The sequence below is a fragment of the Phyllostomus discolor genome, chromosome 4 (assembly GCF_004126475.2).
Source record: "Phyllostomus discolor isolate MPI-MPIP mPhyDis1 chromosome 4, mPhyDis1.pri.v3, whole genome shotgun sequence".
Taxonomy (NCBI): Eukaryota; Metazoa; Chordata; class Mammalia; order Chiroptera; family Phyllostomidae; genus Phyllostomus; species Phyllostomus discolor.
The window spans coordinates 169,252,184-169,273,168 of record NC_040906.2 but is presented as its reverse complement, the minus strand read 5'-3'; the positions used below and the strand labels follow the sequence as shown (position 1 = coordinate 169,273,168).

The 20,985-nt window shown below is 40.0% G+C and overlaps 1 protein-coding gene and 1 long non-coding RNA gene across 4 annotated transcripts; one reads left to right on the top strand and one right to left on the bottom strand.

Moving 5' to 3' along the window:
- Positions 1 to 546: 546 nt before the first annotated feature.
- Positions 547 to 20,284, bottom strand: CCN6 (cellular communication network factor 6). 3 transcript variants are annotated; one of them, XM_028510524.2, is made up of 5 exons: positions 19,357 to 20,131; positions 11,882 to 12,176; positions 8,037 to 8,279; positions 2,117 to 2,310; positions 547 to 1,116 (listed from the first exon to the last, which is right to left on the bottom strand). In XM_028510524.2, the coding sequence occupies exons 1-5, from the start codon at positions 19,402 to 19,404 to the stop codon at positions 835 to 837; spliced, it is 1,062 nt and encodes a 353-aa protein (XP_028366325.1). In that variant the 5' UTR covers positions 19,405 to 20,131; the 3' UTR covers positions 547 to 834. The 3 variants fall into 3 exon arrangements, with proteins under 3 accessions (XP_028366325.1, XP_035880482.1, XP_035880481.1); XM_036024588.1 differs by lacking the exon at positions 547 to 1,116 and adding an exon at positions 3,493 to 3,556 and having other exon boundaries at positions 2,231 to 2,310; positions 19,357 to 20,284; XM_036024589.1 differs by lacking the exon at positions 2,117 to 2,310 and having other exon boundaries at positions 1,037 to 1,116; positions 19,357 to 20,283.
- LOC118500309 lies at positions 834 to 4,916 on the top strand. The gene is made up of 3 exons (XR_004902874.1): positions 834 to 958; positions 3,439 to 3,575; positions 4,588 to 4,916. It is a non-coding gene; the product is annotated as an uncharacterized LOC118500309 (long non-coding RNA).
- Positions 20,285 to 20,985: the final 701 nt, after the last annotated feature.

Genomic DNA, 20,985 nt, shown 5'->3' with positions numbered 1-20,985 from the left:
CAGTTACTATAATCTCCAGTTTTATCTTTAACATTTATTTATTTTTAATCATAATTTATATTTTAAATCTGTATGTGGATTTATCATTTCAGGAAGTAATTTTTAGGAACAAATTATTTTCAAGCTGAAATAATTCATTGTGTGCTTTCTTCAGTGTTACATGTTTTAAGTTCCTTTTATTTTCAAAGTAAGGGTACTCCTCTCAGTCTTTGTCTTGGAAATTTTGTTTTTTATAGTATTTGGTATAAAAACATTAAATTACAGTTGTCAACAGGAGCCAATGAAATTACATTTTCTCCTTCCCAAATAAATTGTAATGAACTGATACTCAGCATAGGGCAGTGGAAATTATAAATACATATACAGTTTAAGCTTGCTCCTGTTTAAGAGCTAACCCAGAATCCTGCTCACCCTGTAATGGTTACATCTGAGCAGTAGTACCTGGGCTACATTGTTGAAGCACAGATCAAGTGTTAAATTTTAATATGCTTTTTATACATCTTTAAAATATTCCAGATTTTATAAAGTAAATGTTTTTTATGCCTTGTGTGGTTTTTCTATTGTATATGGTAAATGTAGGTGGAACAAAGGATCTGTGTATTATATAATTAGAAAATATATTTTAAAGTTAAAAGTTTAATTTCTTTCAAATTTTATATATTTTTGTAGGAGAAACTTTTTAAAATCTAATGCCTTAAATACAGCCATCTGTCAATAGGTATTCTTACCATCTTAAACCATTAAGGAAGTTTCACCATTTTTTAAAAACCATTTTAACTTTTTGATGTGATGACAGGGTTGACTAACCTTGAGTTTTCCCCCATGTGCTTAACTTCATAGAATCTTGAGCTCAGAAAATACATCTCCTGGATCTCTGCAGTTTCTTTGACATACGCAGGATGTGATCCACAGCATCTTCCATTTAAAGGACCCTTCATTGGGGCAATCGAATTGAATGGTAATCATTTTAGACTTATTGGGAACACAGCATCTCTTATCCAGACACATTCCACAGAAAGTGGGTTTGTAACTTTGAGTGCTTGAACATCCAGAAAAGACTAATTTTTCAGCTTTCAAAAGTTGGAAAGTAGGTTGGCACGTTTTTCCTTTGGGGATCTAAAAAGATACATGACAGTAATATCTTTAAATTTGATTATAATAATGATACTGAATAGAACATTTTATAACAAACACACAGATATAAGTTATTTCCAGCACATTGTTTTCTGCCTGTAAAATCCTCTCCCACCAGAGGTCTGTCTGTCCTTATTCTTCCTCCACCGTGTTATAGAGTCCACTCCCCAGTGGTTTTTGCTACATTTCACCTAGCCCCAGAATAAACGAAAATATCAAGAGCCAGGTCTTATTAAATGTTTGTTTACCTACAAATCAGCAAATTGCCTTACACAGCTCAGACATTTCTTAGTGGATGAATAGGTGAATAAATATCTTAATCCCTTTAAAATCGAGTTGTTAACTTCTAATAGGAAATAACCTAGGGATGAGAGGGATTCTGTAGCATTTCTGAAAATTACTTGGGACAGCCATCCTGTACAGCTCTAGAAGTAGGACCAACTCCAGTTATGGAGTACATTCTACAGAATGTTTGTTTCATTATGGTCTCAGCAAGCTCACCAAGCACAAGGCATTTTGGAAATGGTATAGTTCCCTCTCCAAGTTGGTGATATATAACTAAGATCAGAACTTCTCTCATGTCCATAATATTTATTTTTACAATTACATAACAACCAAAATCTTTTATCCATTGCTTTTATTTCATGCAAAACATTCATATAGAAAAAAAGTTAGAATCTAAAAAGAATCTACTCTTAAAAAAACAACATACATGGTACAGCAATTCAGACTGACCATGACCCCCACTTTTAAGCTGTTAGAGTATCTAACAGGTTAACATTATGTCCCTGCTTGGTGAAATTCTCACCACAAAGTGCAGTTAGAGTAACATCTGCTGTCCTCCCAGATAGTTTGACTTTTAAGAGTTATAATATGGTGATGGATGGAACCAAACACCATCCATCCCTCCAAAACACATACACACACGCTTTTCAGGAATCTCTTAATACTGAATTATAATGAAGTTAAATCTAAACTTTACCTTTACTGTCTTCAATATATTACTGTCACAGGGCTGAATGTAACACAGTCTTCTCTCTTTTCTCATCTGACATTTGTTATTCTCATTGGTTACCCTATTAGAAATTCCCATCCCACATGTTCTGGAGCAAGGGGTCCACTTTGTTGCTTGCACAAGACATTTTCTTTTCCAGATAAGTGGGAGATTCCTATAAGCTAAAATAAAGGGGGAAAAGTACATGTGTATACATATATATACTCATGTAGACAGATCATCTTTAAATCATTTCAAGCTAATAGTTAATAGATCCGAACTTGTACTTTTCTATAATGTAACTCAGAATCAAATAAGCTTATGATCTAATTCATCGTTCTCCTGTGCCCCAAATTACTTTTCAGTCATGTGTCACAGTCCATTTACTTAGGAGGAATAAACTTTTTACCTTTGAAAAACTGAACAGATATACCCATTTGCTGCTTTCTGCTTAGGTTCTGATGGGTATATCTGCCTCTTCTCTGGTTCTTGCCTCATGCTTGATATTTACACCAGACATTAAAATACCCATTAGCAGGACTAGGGAATTTAAGATGTCAATTAGATTGATGTGGTTTAAATGTTAAGTTTCATGATCTATTAAAATCTAAAATAGAACAGTTCTATTTAATAATTAAACTATAAATAAAACTAATTATTTTTCCTCTGCTTGTTTTTTTAATCTGGTCTTTAATAAAATAAATTACACCTAATAATCTAAATGCTCATATGCTAAGACATGGCAAATGTGTAATCTTTTATTCACACAGCTTAACATTCCCTGTAATCCCAGGCTTGTGGTATTCTCTCCATTGGCTAGCCATTTCAAATCACTTAGAGGAACACTTGGGGAATGAATGGATTGATGGATTATGGATGGGTAGGTGTGTGGTTAGATAGGTGGAACCCCCGCCACTGCCTGCTCCTTAGGAGAAACAAAGGGGCTGAAGGGGGTAAATAATGAAAATATCAAGAAAATATAAAGAGGGCATAATACTCTTCCATCTTGTAAATCCATTGGGATCCACTTGTTCTGCTCATGAATAAATCTGGCCTTTGGTTGATTTTAAGCAAACTATATATTGATTTATTATCTCAAAGTATTTCCTAAAATGGATGCTTTGGGAATAAGGTTGTGATGTGAGTTTGTAATTGAACATTGCAAAGTTCTGACTATATTACATCAAAAAGTCAATTTAAAAAGACCCCCCAAAAATGCCTTTGTGATAGGAAATATCAGTCACTTTGAAGCATGTGCTATTTTTAAATAAAATAATCCTTTGATACCATTTTTGGTGTTATTACAATAGGATCTTGCAACTGCACATAGAACTGAGGGAGAGGAAGCAGAAACGTGAAGATACCTGGAAGGCAGGCAACAGTTTAAAGACCTCAATGCAGGAAGCAGATTAAAAGCCTGGCACGCATCTGCAATAAATAAAGGGAGGTTCAATTATTGTATCACCAATAACTCCACTTAAAGTTAAGCCAGGAGCTGCAGTTCAGGAATTTGCTGAACATTCATTAACAAGCAAGAAAACTAGAAGAGATTTTTAAAGTAGAAGTTTAGTGTTTGGTGAGCCATAAGAAAAGCATGGGACATCTTGTCATTGCGTGCTTCACACTGACCAAACAAAAGCTAGATTCTAACCATAAACCACCTGGAATTAACTATGTATATAAATTACTATCACAAATACATCTTAACGTATGTATTTGTCACTGTGCTTAACTTTAAAAGCCAAACTCCTGTTTGGACCTATAAATTCAGTTTTATGGTTAAGCAGAAGAGAGATAACTAGACTGAACATATACTTCCTTAGAAACACACCTAGGCCCAACTCTGAATTACCAGAGAGATTTTTCTTGGGGTTTTTTGTTTTGTTGTATTTTCTTTTCTTGTATTGAAGCACTAACCACTGAGAATGACTGTCTGACTGACACTTCCAACCAGGTTCCAAGTGAATCCACTGAAACTGCTCTCACTCTACAAATCAAACCAACTTGAACTGTACCCAAAGGTCTTTGTTTGTGGCAAACTGCTGCTTTAAGGGAGTCTGTCTCACCAAAGAGGTTCTCAGAATGTGTATTGAGCCAATCAGGCCCAATGCAGAAAAACAACTGCTCTTGTACATTCTGAAAGCAAGAGTAATTTGGCCTGTAATTTCAGAAGTGTTCAAGCAGCGGCCGTGTCGTACTGTTCGCTGAATAACTGTGTGGTATATGCAAATTCACTACAACCTATTAATCTTTTTTTCAAATTAACTAGTGTAATCAAAATCTCTGAGGATGTTGTTTACATATAGTTTTTAACTTTCTAAAACTCATTTCTCTGATTAAAGTTGCTTTTATTAATTATCTACATAATACATGAATTCTGGAGTTTTTAGCATAAATATTGGGTATTTCCTAGGCAGCTTTCATTCACTAAGCTCTAAATTAAAAAAAAAAAAAAGCAGTGATTTCTGGATGAAAACATGGATGTGAATAATAACCAGGCATCAGTTTTGCACTTTTTAAGTCCTCCATCGTGTGTTTCATGTGATGGCATTTTTGAAACTCCTGTCTCCAGAACACCCTAGCACTGAGGTAAGACGCTAACTCAGAGCAGGCCAGAAGACACAGTATATGAATGTACTGACACTAAACGGCCAGACATTCAAGATGAGAGAGAAAGACTCTCATTCCATGTTCCCCGCTACATACATACCTGTGGAACCTACTTAAGAATGCCTATGGGTGTGTTTATTCAGAGAGAAAGAGGTTGATAATTAAAGGATAATTTTATGTCAGTAGTTTTCTACTTTCAGAAATATTTATAAATTCAAAACATGTTCTCAAATATTTCTAATCAATAGCCTTCCATTTTGGTTTTTATCATATAGAAAAACTGCCTTTGAAAATTTTTAGAACTGGGTGGTTCACATTTCTTGCCCCCAAAATAACAGTATAAATGAAAGTTTTTCCAGGGTACATATGAACAACATTTGGTCAATTTTCCTGAGAAGAGGATGAGTGGGAATAAGCAGAGTAAGAGTTTTACTGACCTAGTACAGCTTTTAAAAACGGGAATATTTTAGGACTTCTGGTTAAGATGGCAGCACAGGTAAACATAGCTCACCTCCTCACACAACCACATTAAAATTACAACTGAAATACAGAACAATCATCACTCAGAACTGTCAGAAATCTAGTTGAATGGAAAACTGACAAGTACAGAATTAAAGAAACCACATTCATCCAGACTGGTAGGTGGGGCGAAGATGCAGAACAGGCTGGTCCCACATCCATGTGTGGTGGATAAAAATTGGAGAGGAATATCTTGGGAGCAAGGAGTCTCAGCCCCACACCAGGACCCACAGCCCAGGGTTCCAGTGCCTTTTGTAAGCAGAAGATAAGTCCCCATAACTTCTGCTTACAAAAACCAGCGGGGATTGAGTCAATGGAAGAAACTTCTAGAATCCCAAATAGTTCCTCTTAAAGAATTCACACACAGACTTACTGAAACTCACTCCCTCTGAGCTCTAGCACCAGGTAGCATCTTGAAAGGCACCAGTGGCAGACAGGGAGAAGCTGTGAAGTGTCTGGCATCAAGGCAAGAGCTGGGGGACTGCTTTCTCCCAAACAGAAAAGTGGGCAGAGGCTCTTGTCCCTTTTCGGAGCACTCCTCCCACAGAACCACAGAGCCAGCAGGTGGGTGCTATATCTGAGAATCCATCAGCCTGGCCCACACTGTTGGCCCAGCCCTGGAGATCCCCTGCAACTCTGGCCCACCCAACTTACTGACCCACCCAAACTGTTAACTGTGACTTTTCCATATGAATGGCTAGTCTAGGCTCATGTTTCACAACTTCCTAAATCCTCTCAAACAAGCAACAGCCAGCCTTAGTGAGCCCCCAGCCTCCATGTCTCTTGCTAAGTGGCCCCAGGCCTGGCACTAGCAACAGCCAGCCTACATTGGCTTTACCTTGGAATCTTCAAGCCCAGCACAAGTAGCAGCCATCTCAGATTGCTTTATAGCTCATGCAGTATGTCCCTGGGCAAAACAAGGATAGAGGCTGACCTTGGCCTGTACCACCCAGGAAACCCCAGGGCCTGCACATCCAGTGGACAGCTACAGGCCATGGTGGAGCACCAACACCCTGCTCCTGCACAGCTGATCCTCCACAGACAGCAGAGATTGGTGGTCAGTGGTCACAGCCAGTCCTTGCAGCTGACTGGCTGGGATAAATCCCTCCCATTGACCTACCAACAGCAACCAAGGCTCAACTACAGAAGGAGGGGGCACACCTTGAGTACCCAACGTGGGTGATAGGGGAGGCTGTGCCACTGGACCCTGTAGGACACCAACTACATTAGGTCGGGCTACCAAGACACAGAGTCATAGTAGCTCTACCTAATACACAGAAACACAGGGAAGCTGCCAAAATGAGAAGACAAACATGGCCCAAATGAAAGAACAGATCAAAATTCTGGAAAAAGAACTCAATATAATAGAGATAAGCAGTCTTTTAGATGCAGAGTTCAAAACCTCAGCAGCATAAAAAAAGATCCAATCAGAAATGAAGGACATACTAATTGAAATAAAGAACAATTTACAGAGAGACAACAATAGAGTGGATAAAGCCAAGGCTCAGATTGATGATTTGGAAAATAAGGAAGCAAAAAACAACCAATCAGAACAACAAGAAGAAAAAAGGATCCAAAAAAAAGGATAGTGTAAACAGCCTCTAGCTTGAAGTTGAATGTTGGACAACTTCAAGCATTCCAACATTTGCATCATAGGAGTACCAGAAGAAGAGAAAGAGCAAGAAATTGGAAATCTATTTGAAAACATAATTAAAGAAAACTTCCCTAATTTAGTGAAGGAAATAGACGTGCAAGTCTAGGAAACACAGAGAGTCCCAAACAAGATGGATGCAAAGAGGCCCACTCCAAGACACATCATAATTAAAATGCCAAATGTTAAAGAGAATCTTAAAAGCAGCAAGAAAAAGAAGTTAGTTACCTACAGGGGAGTTCCCATAAGACTGTCAGCTGACAGAAGAGAAACTTTGCAGGCTAGAAGGGATTGACATGACATATTCAAAGTCATGAAAAGTGAGGACCTACAGCCAAAATTGCTCTACCCAGCAAAGATATTTAGAATCCAAAGCAAATAAAGAGCTTCCCAGACAAGAAAAAACTAAAGGAGTTCATCATCACCAAACCATTATTATATGAAATGTTAAAGGAACCAATTTAAGAAAAAGAAGATCAAAACTATAAACAATAAAATGGCAAAAAAATACATATGTATCAACAGTTGAATCTGTAAAAACTAAGTAAACAAGAACAGAGACAGAATTGTGGATACAGAGAGGGTTTTGATGATTGCCAAATGGAAGGGGGTTTGAGGGAATGGGTGAAGTTGGTCCGAAGGTTGTGGGCTATTAAGCTGAAGGAATGGGTGAAGAGGTGAAGGGATTAAGAAGTACAAATAGGTAGTTATGGAATAGCCATGGGGATGTACAGTACAGTATAGGAAGTGGCGTAGCCAATGAACCTACAAATAACCCATGGACATGAACAATGGTGTGGGGATTGCCTGAGGGAATAGGGGGTACTGAGTGGAGGGAAGCAAAGGGGGAAATATCAGGACAACTGTAATAGCATAATCAATAAAATATAATTAAAAGTAAAAACTGGAATATTTTACTGAAAAAATCTAAAAGAGTACATAGTTTTCTTTTCAGGTACTTAGACTAGACCTGCCTGAGGCAGAGGCTAGTAAGACAGCACACTCAAACTAAATCCTACACCGACCACCAGTCAGGAAGTACTTACTGAGCACCTATGGTACATTAAAGGGACATGAAGTAAAACCACAAAGAAGTAATACTTGAGAAACAGTTCTGCTTGTGAGCACCTGGCATTGTTTTGTAGGTTGTTGAGAGCTGCTGTTGTAACGGGCCCAGGCCACAGTATTTTTTATCAGACTTCTTTCCACCTTTAGCCCCAGAACAATGACGGTCAGTCAGCTTCGGTATGAACAAAGGTGTGCATCCAATGGTCCCGCTCACACAGAGGCAGCTGAACAGGGGATTGGGCTGAAACACTTGGCCATTATGGTAACGTATCCTGTTGAACTCACATCCCACAGCCACCAGGTCTGAAAAGAGAATAAAGCAAAATCACCAAAGAAGCCATAACTGATAGTCTAGACCTCCCACTTCAAGCCATTGAGGAAATAGCTGTCTCCTTTACAAAACATAGTTCTCAATTTCCTAGGCCCCATCTGGGACCTCCTTCACAGAACATCTGTAAGAGGTGAAAATGAAACACTCACTACACTGTGGGGGTCTATCAGCCTCAAATGGTCACTTCCAGAATTAAGACCAAGTTATAGGATCTGTTCTGGAGTAAATAAAAAATACGATGAGTATAGCAGTGAGATAAAGATCATAAATCTGAGAGATGAACTGGCTGGTGGCTGGTGAGACTGAGGTTTCCCCAGATGTGCAGCAATAGCCTAAGATATATTCTTAGGAAGTTAAGACACATGAATGGCTGAAAAAATGATAATTTATTTAACTGCGGCACTGCATGGTAACTGATTTTTTGTCGAGAGAATCGGAGGAAACTCTCTCCTCCGCTGAGGGGGATTCTTGATGTGGAGAGTCAGTTTTCAAAGGGTGGCCAACTGACTGGTGGTGCCTGAGGCCCACCTCAGAGAATCCGCAAGGTCAGAACTCTTTTTTTTTTTTTAGATTCTTTTTTTCCCCCCATGAATTACTTTATTGTTGTTTAATTACAGTTGTCTGCATTTTTGCTCCACCACTCTCCCACCCCATCCAAACCCACCTCCCTCCCTTGCTTCCACCCTCCCCCTTTTTCAGGGTACTAAGATATGACTGACTTTTTTCACTGTGTTAATATTTGCACTGATGGTGCAAAAGAAATGGTGTCCAGAAGTGCTGTTGGCACCTTAGAGCAAGCAGCAAACTGCACAGGCTAATCGCTGTATTTTTCCCTGCTGTGCACTTGTACATAAGTGTACTTTAACAAAACAAACAAACAAAAAAGGTAGTTTTACTTAAGAGCGCCCTTGATAGCACAATAAAAACTAAAATTTTCTTAAATCTTAAGCATTAAATATATGTCTTTTTAATATTCTCTGTGACAAAATGGAAAGTATACATAGAGCATCTCTGTCGATGTACTGAAGTACAATAGTTACTTTGAGGGAAGGCACCTGTGCTGTTCTTTGAGTTGTGGACCAAACTAACCACTTTTTTAGTGGGAAGTTCACCTGAAGAAATGCCTGATGACAGGTAAACCATGGTTATTTGGACGGGGGTATTTGGCAGACATCTTGAAAATGAACAAAGTGAGGTTGCAACTTCAAGGAAAACAACTGACAGTATTTATTGCCAATGATAGAGTTCAAGCTTTCAAGAAAAATTAGAATTTTGGGAAACTTCTATCTATCTCTGGGAATTTTATAGCTACTCAATGTATAGAATTTTCTGGCAAAATTAGGATTAATTAATGTCATTTTTAAAAATATTATATAACTACATATATCATTTGGAATTTCCACAACCCATTGCTCCAAATTGATATTTTCCAAATAACCAATGCATAGTACAAAATTATGCACACATTAAATGCCCATTCCAAGTAGATCTTAGATAGACCAATGTATTTTAATATCACAGTTTGACATTGATGTGGTTAATTGGTGTGGTTTTAGATCCTAGTATGTAACTAATTTTTAAGAAATTACCACTTTTCAAGTTTTAATATAATATCAAAAAAATATTCACAATCATCTGAAAAGTCTGTTAGAATATTCCTTCCTTTTCCAATAATGTATCTATGTGAGCCTGGATTCCCTTTCATGTATTTCAACCAAAACATCCTCTAGCAATAGATTGAAAGCAGGAGCAGATGTGAGAATCTAGCTATGTTCTGTTAAGTTAGACATTAGATTTGTAAAACTAAAACAATTCTATTCTTCTCACTAAATTTTTCTTTGTTTTAGAAAATAAATTTTTTCATAAATTATATAACATTCCTATTAATTTGCAGTGTTTTTGTTACTTACTAAATGAACTAGCAAATATTTTTAAATTTCCAATCTATTAAATACCAATAGAGATAACTCACTTAAACAAAAGTTCTTTGGGTCTTTATTAATCTCTTAAAAAAAAAGAAAAAGAGGGGGTGTTCTCAAACCAAAAAGTTTAACACCATTTGTCTATATCATGAATCAGCAAATTTCTGTGAAGGGCCAAATAGTAAATATCTTAGTCTTTACAGACCACCCAGTCTCTGTCACCACTACTAAATTCTGCCATTGTAAAACAGTCACCGACTACATGTAACTGAATGGGTGTGGCTGTGTTCCAATAAAACGTTATGTATAAAATCAGGTGAGAGCCAAGATGTGCCCCTGAGCTACAGTTTGCAAACTCAGTTATAGATTATCCCCACCCCCAACCTCATGGCTGTGCTGTGTTAAAATACTCCATCACAGTATGTGAAATCATTTGTGAAAAGATCTGTCTGACACAATAAACTTGGACTCTGTGAGGGCAGGGTCTGTATCTCCCGCAACCAGACCCTGCTGTGTTCACATCCTCAGCTGTGGATCACTACGTATTGGTTAGGTTAATGAAATAACCCCTCCAGCATTGTTTGGAAGAAAAGGGGGTCCCAAATGCCAGAGTCTGACAGATCATGTCTTCCTGTTGAATTTCCATGCATAACAACTAACATTTTGGCAGTCTACTGCATACCAGATATTTTGCTAGGTGTCTTGGGTTTGTTTCATTATTTTCACTTAATCCTCCTAGAAACTTGATGAAATAGGAAGTACATATGGTATAACTAAGGCACATGTTATGTTAAACAACATAACATGACCCAGGTCACCCAGCAGACAGAGCCCAGAGCCTACATCTTAACCGATATGATAGAGTGCTGACGGGGCAGCAGGCTATTCAACCTGAACAGCTCTGCACCTGCAGCCCAGCTCCCATCATGCGCTCAGATTCCGTGCTCACAAGCAAGTTTTCTGGGAGTTGTTCGCCTTCCCACTTCGGCTTTTCTACTGAGCGACTAAACTGCCCAGCTAACAGACTCTCTTACCTTAGAAATTTATTTCTTCATCCTAAATTGGTATCCTGCATTATTATCAAGATGTAAGTTTAGATGGTCTCAGTCAAACTCCAGAGCTAAGGCCCATAAAGCTGAGGGTCAGGGTGTGATTGGGGTGCTCCTACCTTCTTTTTTACAAATCTATTTGAGTAAAAAGTATGGTAACTTGATGATAAATGGGGAAAGCTGAGATTAAAACAGTATGTCTGAATACCAGATGTACATCCTGATATTTTAAGCAAGATTACTTTTTAGTTACAGAAAAGGTTGAATTCAAATTGCTTTTGACAATATTAACAATAGCTGTCATTTTGTAGCATTTTAAGAAATTAGAGTCTTTATATAATTCCTTGTATTTTAATCATTAAAAGCAATTGTGTGAGAACTGCAAGATCACTTCAGTGCAATTAAAATAACAGGTTTCTGAACATGTGTAAACATCTGTTAATTTCACGTGGTATCTAATATGACAAAGCCAGTCCCGTTGGTGCGTGAAAACTAAAACCACCTTATAGTTAGCAGACTAAGCTGATTATTCCAAATGAACAGTTGCAGAAAAAATATCCTGTCTACACTCGTTTTCCAGCAGGTCCAGAAGAAGACACTTACATGCACACACTCCAGTCTCATACCTAGGCCTGTCTGCCGAGTAGTCACAATACAGCCCTTTGTGTGGGTCGCAGAGGTCAGCTTCATTGCAGATGTCCCCTGGTTGCTTGGCACAGATTTTACAGCATCCACAGCCATCCCTCACCAAGCTCACTCCAGGAGGGCAACTGGGCTTCGGAGGGCATTTACAGGGCCAGTGACAAAACTGTTTACGATGATGCACTTCTGATACTTCTCCAGGCCTTCCTTCGGGCGTCACGTCTAATGGTCCAGTACCCTGCACCCTGCAACAAAACTTCAGTTGATAATAAAGGTAATGTTAGAAATGATTCCTCAAACTAATTTCCCAGGCTTTATAGAAATAGAAGGTTTCCCCTAGATTGACAGAATACAGTATGGTAAATATAACAATAATATGTATCAGTATTTGACAGTCACTCTCACCTTAAACCTCTTCCTCAGTTCCCAACACATGACTTTCTCACTCCTCCTTTCCCACGGATTGCTCCTTCTCAGTCTCCTTTGCTGGTTTCTCCTCCTCCTCTTCATCTCTAGACACTGGAGCCCCCTGTGGTTAAGACCTCTAAATATCTTCCCTCACTACCTCTCATATCTCCCACCCAGACTTGTCTTTGGAACTCAGACTCAAACTGCCTACTTAACAGATCCGCACTTAGATATTTGATAGGTGTAGCAAATTTGACATGACCAAGGATAATTTTCCCTTCTGATATACTTTTCCATATATATCCCTATTTGAGCAAATGCCAGTTTCATTTTTCCAAAATACCTTGGAGTCTGGTCATTCTTGACTCCTCTCACGTTTTATTCCCCATCCCATCAGTATATCCTGTTGGTTATATCTTCAAAATATACCCACTCTCATTATTTCTTAACAACCCCACAGCTACCCCAGTGATCCAAGCCACCATTCTCTGTCACTTAGGTGATGGCAATTGTCTCCTAAAGGTTCTCCTTGCTTCCCCTTTTGTCCTCTACATTTTCTACCCAGAAGAAAGCTTCTTTTATTTTTTTAAAGGCAAAAATAAGGAAGTGGGATTACATCAAACTAAAAAGCTCTACACAACAAAGGAAATAATCAACAAATTAAAGGGCAACCTACATAACGGGAGAAAAATGTATGTAAACTATATATGTAATAAGGGATTAATACCCCAAATCTATCAGGAAACTCATACAACTCAATGGCAAATAAATAAATAAACCAGTTAAAAAATGGGCAAAGACTTAAATAGACATTTCTGCAAAGAACACGTACAAATGGCCATCAATACATGAAAAGGTGCTCAACATCACTAATCATCAGGGAAATGCAAATGCAAACCACACTGAGATACCACCTCACACCTGTTAAGATAACTATTACTAAACAAAAGATAAGTATCTGTATGTAGGGAAAAGAAAACCCTGATACACTGTTGGTGGGAATGTAAAGTGGTAGAGCCATTTTGGAAAACAATATGGAGGTTCCTCAAAAAGAACAATAAATAAAATTACCATATGGTCCCCCACTTTCACTTTGGGTATTTATTCAAAGGAATTGAAATCAGGATCTCAAAGAGATACCTGTACAAGGAGGGACCCCCCAAAGACTTTATTAAAAATTGTGTATTTATTCTTACATGTTTTAACTTCAATCACTTTCAAAGTACTCTCCATTTGCTGCAATACACCTATCAAGACATTGTTTCCTCTGCTCAAAAGTTTTTGAACTTGTCAATTTTGACACCTTTTAGTACATTTTTGTTTCACCTCTTCCACATTGGCAAGACATTTCCCTTTGAGGAATTTTTTCATCTGGGAGAACAAAAAAAAAAGTCACTTGGGGCAAGATTGGGTGAATAGGAAGGGTTCAGTATGAGGGTTGTGCTGTTTCGCTCAAAAACTGAACACACAGCAGGGTGTGAGCAGGTACACTTGTAAATCACCCATCATGAAATGGGCAAACACACTGAGTCTTCAAAAAAAATTCACTGAAGCCGAACACAGCCTCTCCCAACAATGCCAGCTGGTGCACTGATACAGATGGGTTCCTAGAACATTCACCTAGCAGGGGAAGCCTGTACTATAAGGGGCCTCCCCTCCAGAAGATAATTTGGGGTCCTCCCTCATACTCCGTTCTCCCATGTTCATTCACTGCAACATTATTCATGATAACCAAGACATGGAAACAAAATAAATGTCAATTCATGCATGAGTAGATAAAGAAAATGCAGTATAAACATATAGTGCAGTATTTCCTTCTCTTTAAAAAAGGAAATCCTGCCATTTGCAACATCATGGATGGACCTAAAAGACATTATCTAAAGTAAAATAAGGCATATACAGAAAGACAAATACCGTATAATCTCACACATGTGGAATCTAAAATAGACTCAGAAGTGGAGAGTAGAAAAGTGGTTGCCAGCACTTGGGGAGTAGAGGAAATGAGAAGGTGATGCTCAGAGGGTAGGAGGTTTCACTTATGCAAGATAAGTAAGTTCTGAAGATCTGTACAGCAAGGCGCTTGTCATTATCAATACTGTATTGTATACTTAAAGTTTACTGAGATCTTAGGTTGAATGTTCTTACCACAAAATTAGTAATAAAGGGGGCAGGAGGAGACTTTGGGAGGTGATGGATATATTGATGGCCTTGATGGTGATGAAGGTTTCACAAGTATATACTTATCCCTGAAATCATCAAATTGTATACATTAAATATGTTCATCTTTGTACATGCCCATTATACCTCAATTTATGTCACTCTTGCTCATGGCTTCCCATTTCAATATAGACAGCTCACTACCCTCCAAGGCCCTGCAACATCTTGTCCTCACTCCCTGTCTCACTCTGCCCACCACCACTCACCCCCTTGCTGGCTTCACTTCGAACACACTGGCCTCTCTTGGTCTTTAAATTCTGCAAGTATGTTCTTCCCCCAGGTGTCTCTGTGCCTCACTCTTTCACTTGCTTCAGGTCTGTATTCACATTTATCAGTGAAACTGTTCTTGACCACCCTTCATAAAATAGCACCCTACCCCAGCTCTCTCCCCAGGGACCTTCTTACTACCTACTTTATTGTACATTTTACTTGCTCATTTTCTGAGCTGCACATCAAGAATTTGAACTTCTTGGGGCAAGCTCTTTGCCTTAGGCCTGTCTTGTCTGTAATAAGTACTTTTGAATGAAAGAACATGGTACTGCCTATGTGCCAAGTACCTTACATGTATATATCATCTAACCTTCACAACAACAGTGTAGAGTACTTACTACCCCCATGTGATTAGCATAGTAATGGTTCCCCAAAGATGTTTATGCCCTAATCCAAGGGGATTCGGAGAGGATTTAAGAGTTAAATGCCTTAGGTGGGGTAAGGGGAAGACCTAGAGACTCCATGAACATGAGCCTAGCTGGGAGGCCATGGAACCTGGCAAAGAGTCCCTCGTAACCCCAGCTGAACCTGTGCAAAATTAAGAAGTAGGCGCTCATTATTTTTAGCCTCACTATTTCTACTCCCTTTTTGACTGTGTTTTCTTCTCCCTGTTCTTGGTTTTCATGACACCAGGCCCTTCCAGTTCTACCTATACCTCTCAACATATGTTCTTAATCTCCTTTGCAGGAGATGTAGACTTATTGGTGTTTCTTGACTTTAATGTATTGCTTTCCTCACTTGCACACTGTCTCTTGGAAATCTTATTATAGGGGAACTCAAAAGTTAAAAGATTTTAGCTTCAGTCATAGTTGATAGGCTTAAGTGACTAATGCATGTGACAGCTATTATTGCAGGAACTGGAATGCATGACCCCATGATTCCAGGAGTCAACCAGCAATTCTGCCCCAGGGCAATGGTATCTGAACCATTGTATTCTAGGGAGGGGACAGTCAATTACTCAGATAAAGAAGTACTAGGAAAACCCTGCTAGACTACAACTCATCAAATTAACTTTTTTTTTTCCAAACCTCTTACCTACCACTTCTTCTCCTTATAAGAAGGTGGGTTTGAGATGAGATGTGAAGACAGTTTTTTAAGTGTACATAACCCACTGTCTTCTCAGATCATCGGCATCTGAGTAAAGCACTCATAAAGACTCAATTCTTGTCTCTACTTACTGGTTCTGGTAGTGACAGGTTCCAGTTTCATTACCTAATCACTTGCCTTCAATTCCCACCCCATGCAAGCTTCAGAACTAAATTTCCATCCAGGACTTCTCTACTGAGGTCCAGACCCATACAGCTGACTGCTTACTGGACATCTCCACCAGAATGCTCTACAGGAAAAACTCATGTCTGAAACTCATCCTCCCCTCCCTCACCCCCAGACAGCTTTTTCCAGGTTTAGAGTTAGAAAGCTAGGAGTCATCCAGGCCACCTTCCTCTTCCTCACCTCCCACATCTATTCAAATGACTAATCCTGCTTGTTGTCCTCATATCCCTAGAACTAGTCACTCTTCCCTCATGTTCACTGCTACTAAGTACTATTGCAGTAAGTTCCAGACTGATCTTCCTCCCCCAAGAATGACTTCTCAGACAAACCTGCCACATTGCTGCTAGAGGGAGCTCTTTAAAAAACCTCTGATTATATTATTCCTCTCCCTACAGCCCATCAGGGCTTCCCCACTGTCTACAGTATACAGTCCAAACTTCTGAGAATGATATCTAAAGCTCTGCCCATGCAGGTTCATGCCTTTCTCTCTAGCCTTAGCTTTCAATGCACTCTCCTCCTCTGCCTTCTAGTTTACTAGACTCATGGGTTGATTTTCTCCTGCATGGCTTTCTTCACATTGCTCCAATGAAATGCCCACTCCTAAAACTTCCCACTTGGGCAAACCTGTTTATCTTTCCAGCCTAGAAGCATTTTTATACAATCTCTGAGGTCACAAGGTAACACTATTGAAAACCAAGGATAAAGAGAAAAATCTTCAAAGCAGCCTGAGAAAAGGAAAGCATTATATACAAGAGAACAATACTAAGAATGAGATCTGACTTCTCATCAAAAGAAGAAGAGAAAGGTGTCCTTTAGTAGGATATACTGTGGTACACCCAGACAATGAAATGTTATTGCTAAAAAGAAATGACGTATCAGACCATGAAAAAAACATGCATATTACTAAGTGAAAGAAAGCAATCTGAAAATTCTACATACTGTATGATTCCAATTAAATGGCATTCTAGAAATGGCTAAACTACAGAGAAGGTAAAAAAAACAGTGGTTGCCAGAGGTTGAGGGAAGGGGTGAGTGGGTGGAGCATAGAAGCTTTGAGGGGCAGTGAAAACACTCTGTATATACTGTAGTAGTGCATGCATATCATTATACATTTGTCCAAACCCACAGAATGTACAACACCAAAAGTGAACCCTAAATAAACTATGGACTATGGGTAATGATGTGTCAACATAAGTTCATCAGCTGGAACAAATGTACCACTCTGGGCGGGGAATGTTGACAGTGGGGGAGGCTGTGCTTGTGTGAAGGTAGGGGGTGTCTGTGAAATTGCCGTACCTTCCTCTCAAATTTGGTGTTACCTTAAACTGGTATAAAAAAAATTATCTTTAAAAAAAGAGGAGAACAAAACACCCAGAGAAAATGCTGAAAGAAAAAAAAACTGTCACTCTGGAATTCTATCCTCAGTGAAACTATCTTTCAAAAATGAAGATGAAATCAAAGACATTTCCAGATAAACAAAAACTGAGAGAAATTTTTGCTAGCATGTCTACCTCACAACAAATACTGAAGGAGTGTCTTCAGTCTGAGGGAAATTGCGATAGATAGTAATTCAGAAATACAGGGGGAAAATAAAGAGTCCTGGAAATGACAAAAATGTGGATAAATATAAAGAATTGTCTGTATTTTTTCTCTTTAGGTATTGATACTTTTCCAAATCAAAATCTCAAAACAAGAGCCCTGGCTGGCATAGCTCAGTGGATTGAGTGCAGGCTGTGAACCAAAGTATCACAGGTTCAATTCCCAGTCAGGGTACATGCCTGGGTTGCAGGCCATGACCCCCAGCAACCGCACATTGATGTTTCTCTCTCTCTCTTTCTCCCTCCCTTCCCTCTCTAAAAATAAATAAATAAAATCTTTTAAAAAAAATCTCAAAACAAGAATCATCAGAACAGTGTGATGGAAAATGAGAGCATTGACGACAAAGCTGAGGTTCAGTATGGCTCTGTCATCTTAGGTCTTTTTCTATCACTTATTTGACCTTTGTGCCTCAGTTTTCATCTAAAAAACAACCACCATACAAGGTTATGTCGAGGATTAAGGTGACAACTGAAGTGCCTAGCACAGTGGTTAGCACCTAAGAGATGTTCAATGAATAGTAGGTATTATTGGAGCTTTCAAAAATTTATAATGGCAAAATAGCACTCCTGTTGCTTTATGTATAACACATTTTTACTGTTGCTTTAGCTTTTGTGTTGAGCACAGGTATCTATGCCGTAGCTCTCACCCCACAGAAATGGCAGGGCTTTCCCGGAGACTGGTGGGGTGAAGCCCGGCAGCCCACTGCGCTTCCTCCGAGAGGAAATGTGCCCTTCTGCGAAACAGGGCTGCTGAATGAACTGTGCCAGTGCGCACGGTTCTTGCTGTGCAACTTTTAAGATCTTAAATCTCTCCCTATGTAATATGACAAATTTCAACCCCCTCTTTTCTAAGATGCATCTACTACTTACCACCCCAGTCGAGTGTTAACTCACAGACACATCTATGTTTGCTAAATCACCAGGTTTCAAAAGCTCTGTCTTCTATGCTATCAATAACCTTTGCCATTGTAAATAAATCCTCAAGTAATTCACCCTATTTTAATCTTCTTATTAAAATATACTAAGGCAATGAATCCATCACATGAAATTAAAATTCCCTTTGGTTTGTTGCTTGGAATATTTCAAAGTCTCTGTGAACTGATTTCCTTCTATGAAAAGTAAGAAACACATAGGTTGAGAAAAGGCAAAGTCATAGAATGTTTTCAAAATATAAATGTCTGTTGCAAAGGGCTCCTTTCCAACAGGAACAGGCTTAACTGAAGAAAGTGGTCAAAATCACTTTCTCCAGTGGCTCTGTGCACATTTTGGTCATGACCGTGGAAAGTCAAGCCCCGGCCGGGAGTCCAGATGAAGAAGCCCTGTTCACTGCGCTGGGCAGGGCTGCTGCCTCCCAAATGCATGCACAGTGTTACACTCCAGGAAAAATATATATGTTACTAAAGTTTTGGAGCTGTTCAAACATATCGAAAGTCGGATTTAGTGGCATTACCTGAAAGGGAAAAATGTTTTCCATTTCTTCCCTGAAGCTAATAAACTGAAACAGAACTTTATTTGGAGAGGAAAATGGCTCCCTATTTCTCATGAAGTAGTTCCACAAGGAATTTACCTCCTCCTCTTCCCCCATCTTCTTCATTCCTATTTTTGACCTAAAAAAAAAAAAGAGGACTGCCGTAGTCTCCTGAAGGGAAGGAGTAAGGAGAGGAAACTTACCTGTGACGGAGCAGCGAGGAGAAGGGTGGCGAGCAGGAGCCCCTGCATGTTCCCAGGACCACGCAGCACAACCAGGGATAGGAGGCCGGGAGCCCTCTGGGCCGGCCTCACAAAGCTCCCCTCTGTCTCCTCAGCAGAAGAACTCAACACGCCTCCACCTCCCTGGCTACTGAGTTTGTGCTCATACTCTCAGACTCAGCTTTGGCTTTCTCGGACCTTTTTAAATACCTTGTTTACTTTCACAGGACTCTTCTCATATTTACCTCTCGTGGAGCGTGTCAGGAGGGTGTGAGCACTATCCCCCAGGGAATGAAGAGGGGTAGTTCAAGTGCTGACTTGTTTTTGAGTACAGATTCTACCTGTTCCTAAAGATCAGAGCCTGCCTCTGGGCAAAGGGTAAGGTTAGATGCATCTACCCTCCTTACTGGCTGCCTCTGGGGTCAGGATGTGCCCTGCCCCAGGCACGCCCAGTGCTGCCTTATTTTCCCGCTGGGCTCTCAAGCACAGGGTGCTGGCCTGGTCTCAGCCTTCAGCACTCCACCCACACCAGCTTCGGTTCTCTGTCACATCAACAACAGGTTTCCAAAGGCCTGCCCTGACTCCTCCAGCTTCTGATTCTCCCTCTGCCGCCCCCACAGTGCCTTGGACTTAACCTCTGTCACAGCTCATTTCTCATACCAGGGGGGTTATGACTGGGGAAAATGTAGATGGAACAGGTACACGGTCGGGGTTCAGTCCTGTCCTGGACTCACTGCTCACCTTGTTTCCATCCAAGGCAGTCACAGCTGCATGAAGACAGTGAGCGAAGCTCACTCAGGCCTGTGCCGAGGGTCCAGGGAAAAGCAGGGCTTTCTGCCATCAGTGGGGAATCTGGGGCCCTTGGAGAGCCAGGGACTCCACAAAACATGCAAACAAACTCTAGGCAGCTTACTAAGTGGTTAATTAAACCATTATTATACATACCAAAAAACAAGAAATACTCAGTGTGCTTTTATGGTGTCATCTCCTTACCCTGCCTCCCTAATAAACAGGACAAACCCCAAGAAAGGTGTAGTAAAGCAAAGTGTGTCTGTTTTGGTCCAATCTGATCAACTTCTTTCTAGTTTAGCTTCGTTTGATCTTTAGCTTCCCAGCCTCTGTGATTCGGGCACCACACTGTCCAGGAGGATGGATCATGTCTCGTTCCTCACTGGTCCATCAAAAGCAGAGAAGTCTTCCCCCAGGACTAGTGTCGTCTTCCTCTGTATCCCTCCAGTCCCTGTTCTCGCTGTTCCAATGCGATGCCGCACACATCCGCGCAGTGATGGACTCAGGAGATTCATGCTCCTCCCGTTTGCCCTCTGTGAAATATGGGCAGCAGCAGCCATTGTTCTGGAAACAGCTTCTCACGCTCTGTAATACCTCTGCCACAGGCAGGGAAGGTGGTGTAATCACCGCCTTTGCCTCCCGGTAGGAAAGGAACAGCTTCATTGAGAACTAACTTGTAGAACCTCCCCTGGTGCACAGAACTGATGGGCTCTGGGATACATGCCGTTGCACGTGTTGAGACACCTCCAGCCACGGACGTGCTCTCATTAAACCATTCCAAACCTACCGAGGATGGACTGAGTGAATATAAGGTTCTCAGAG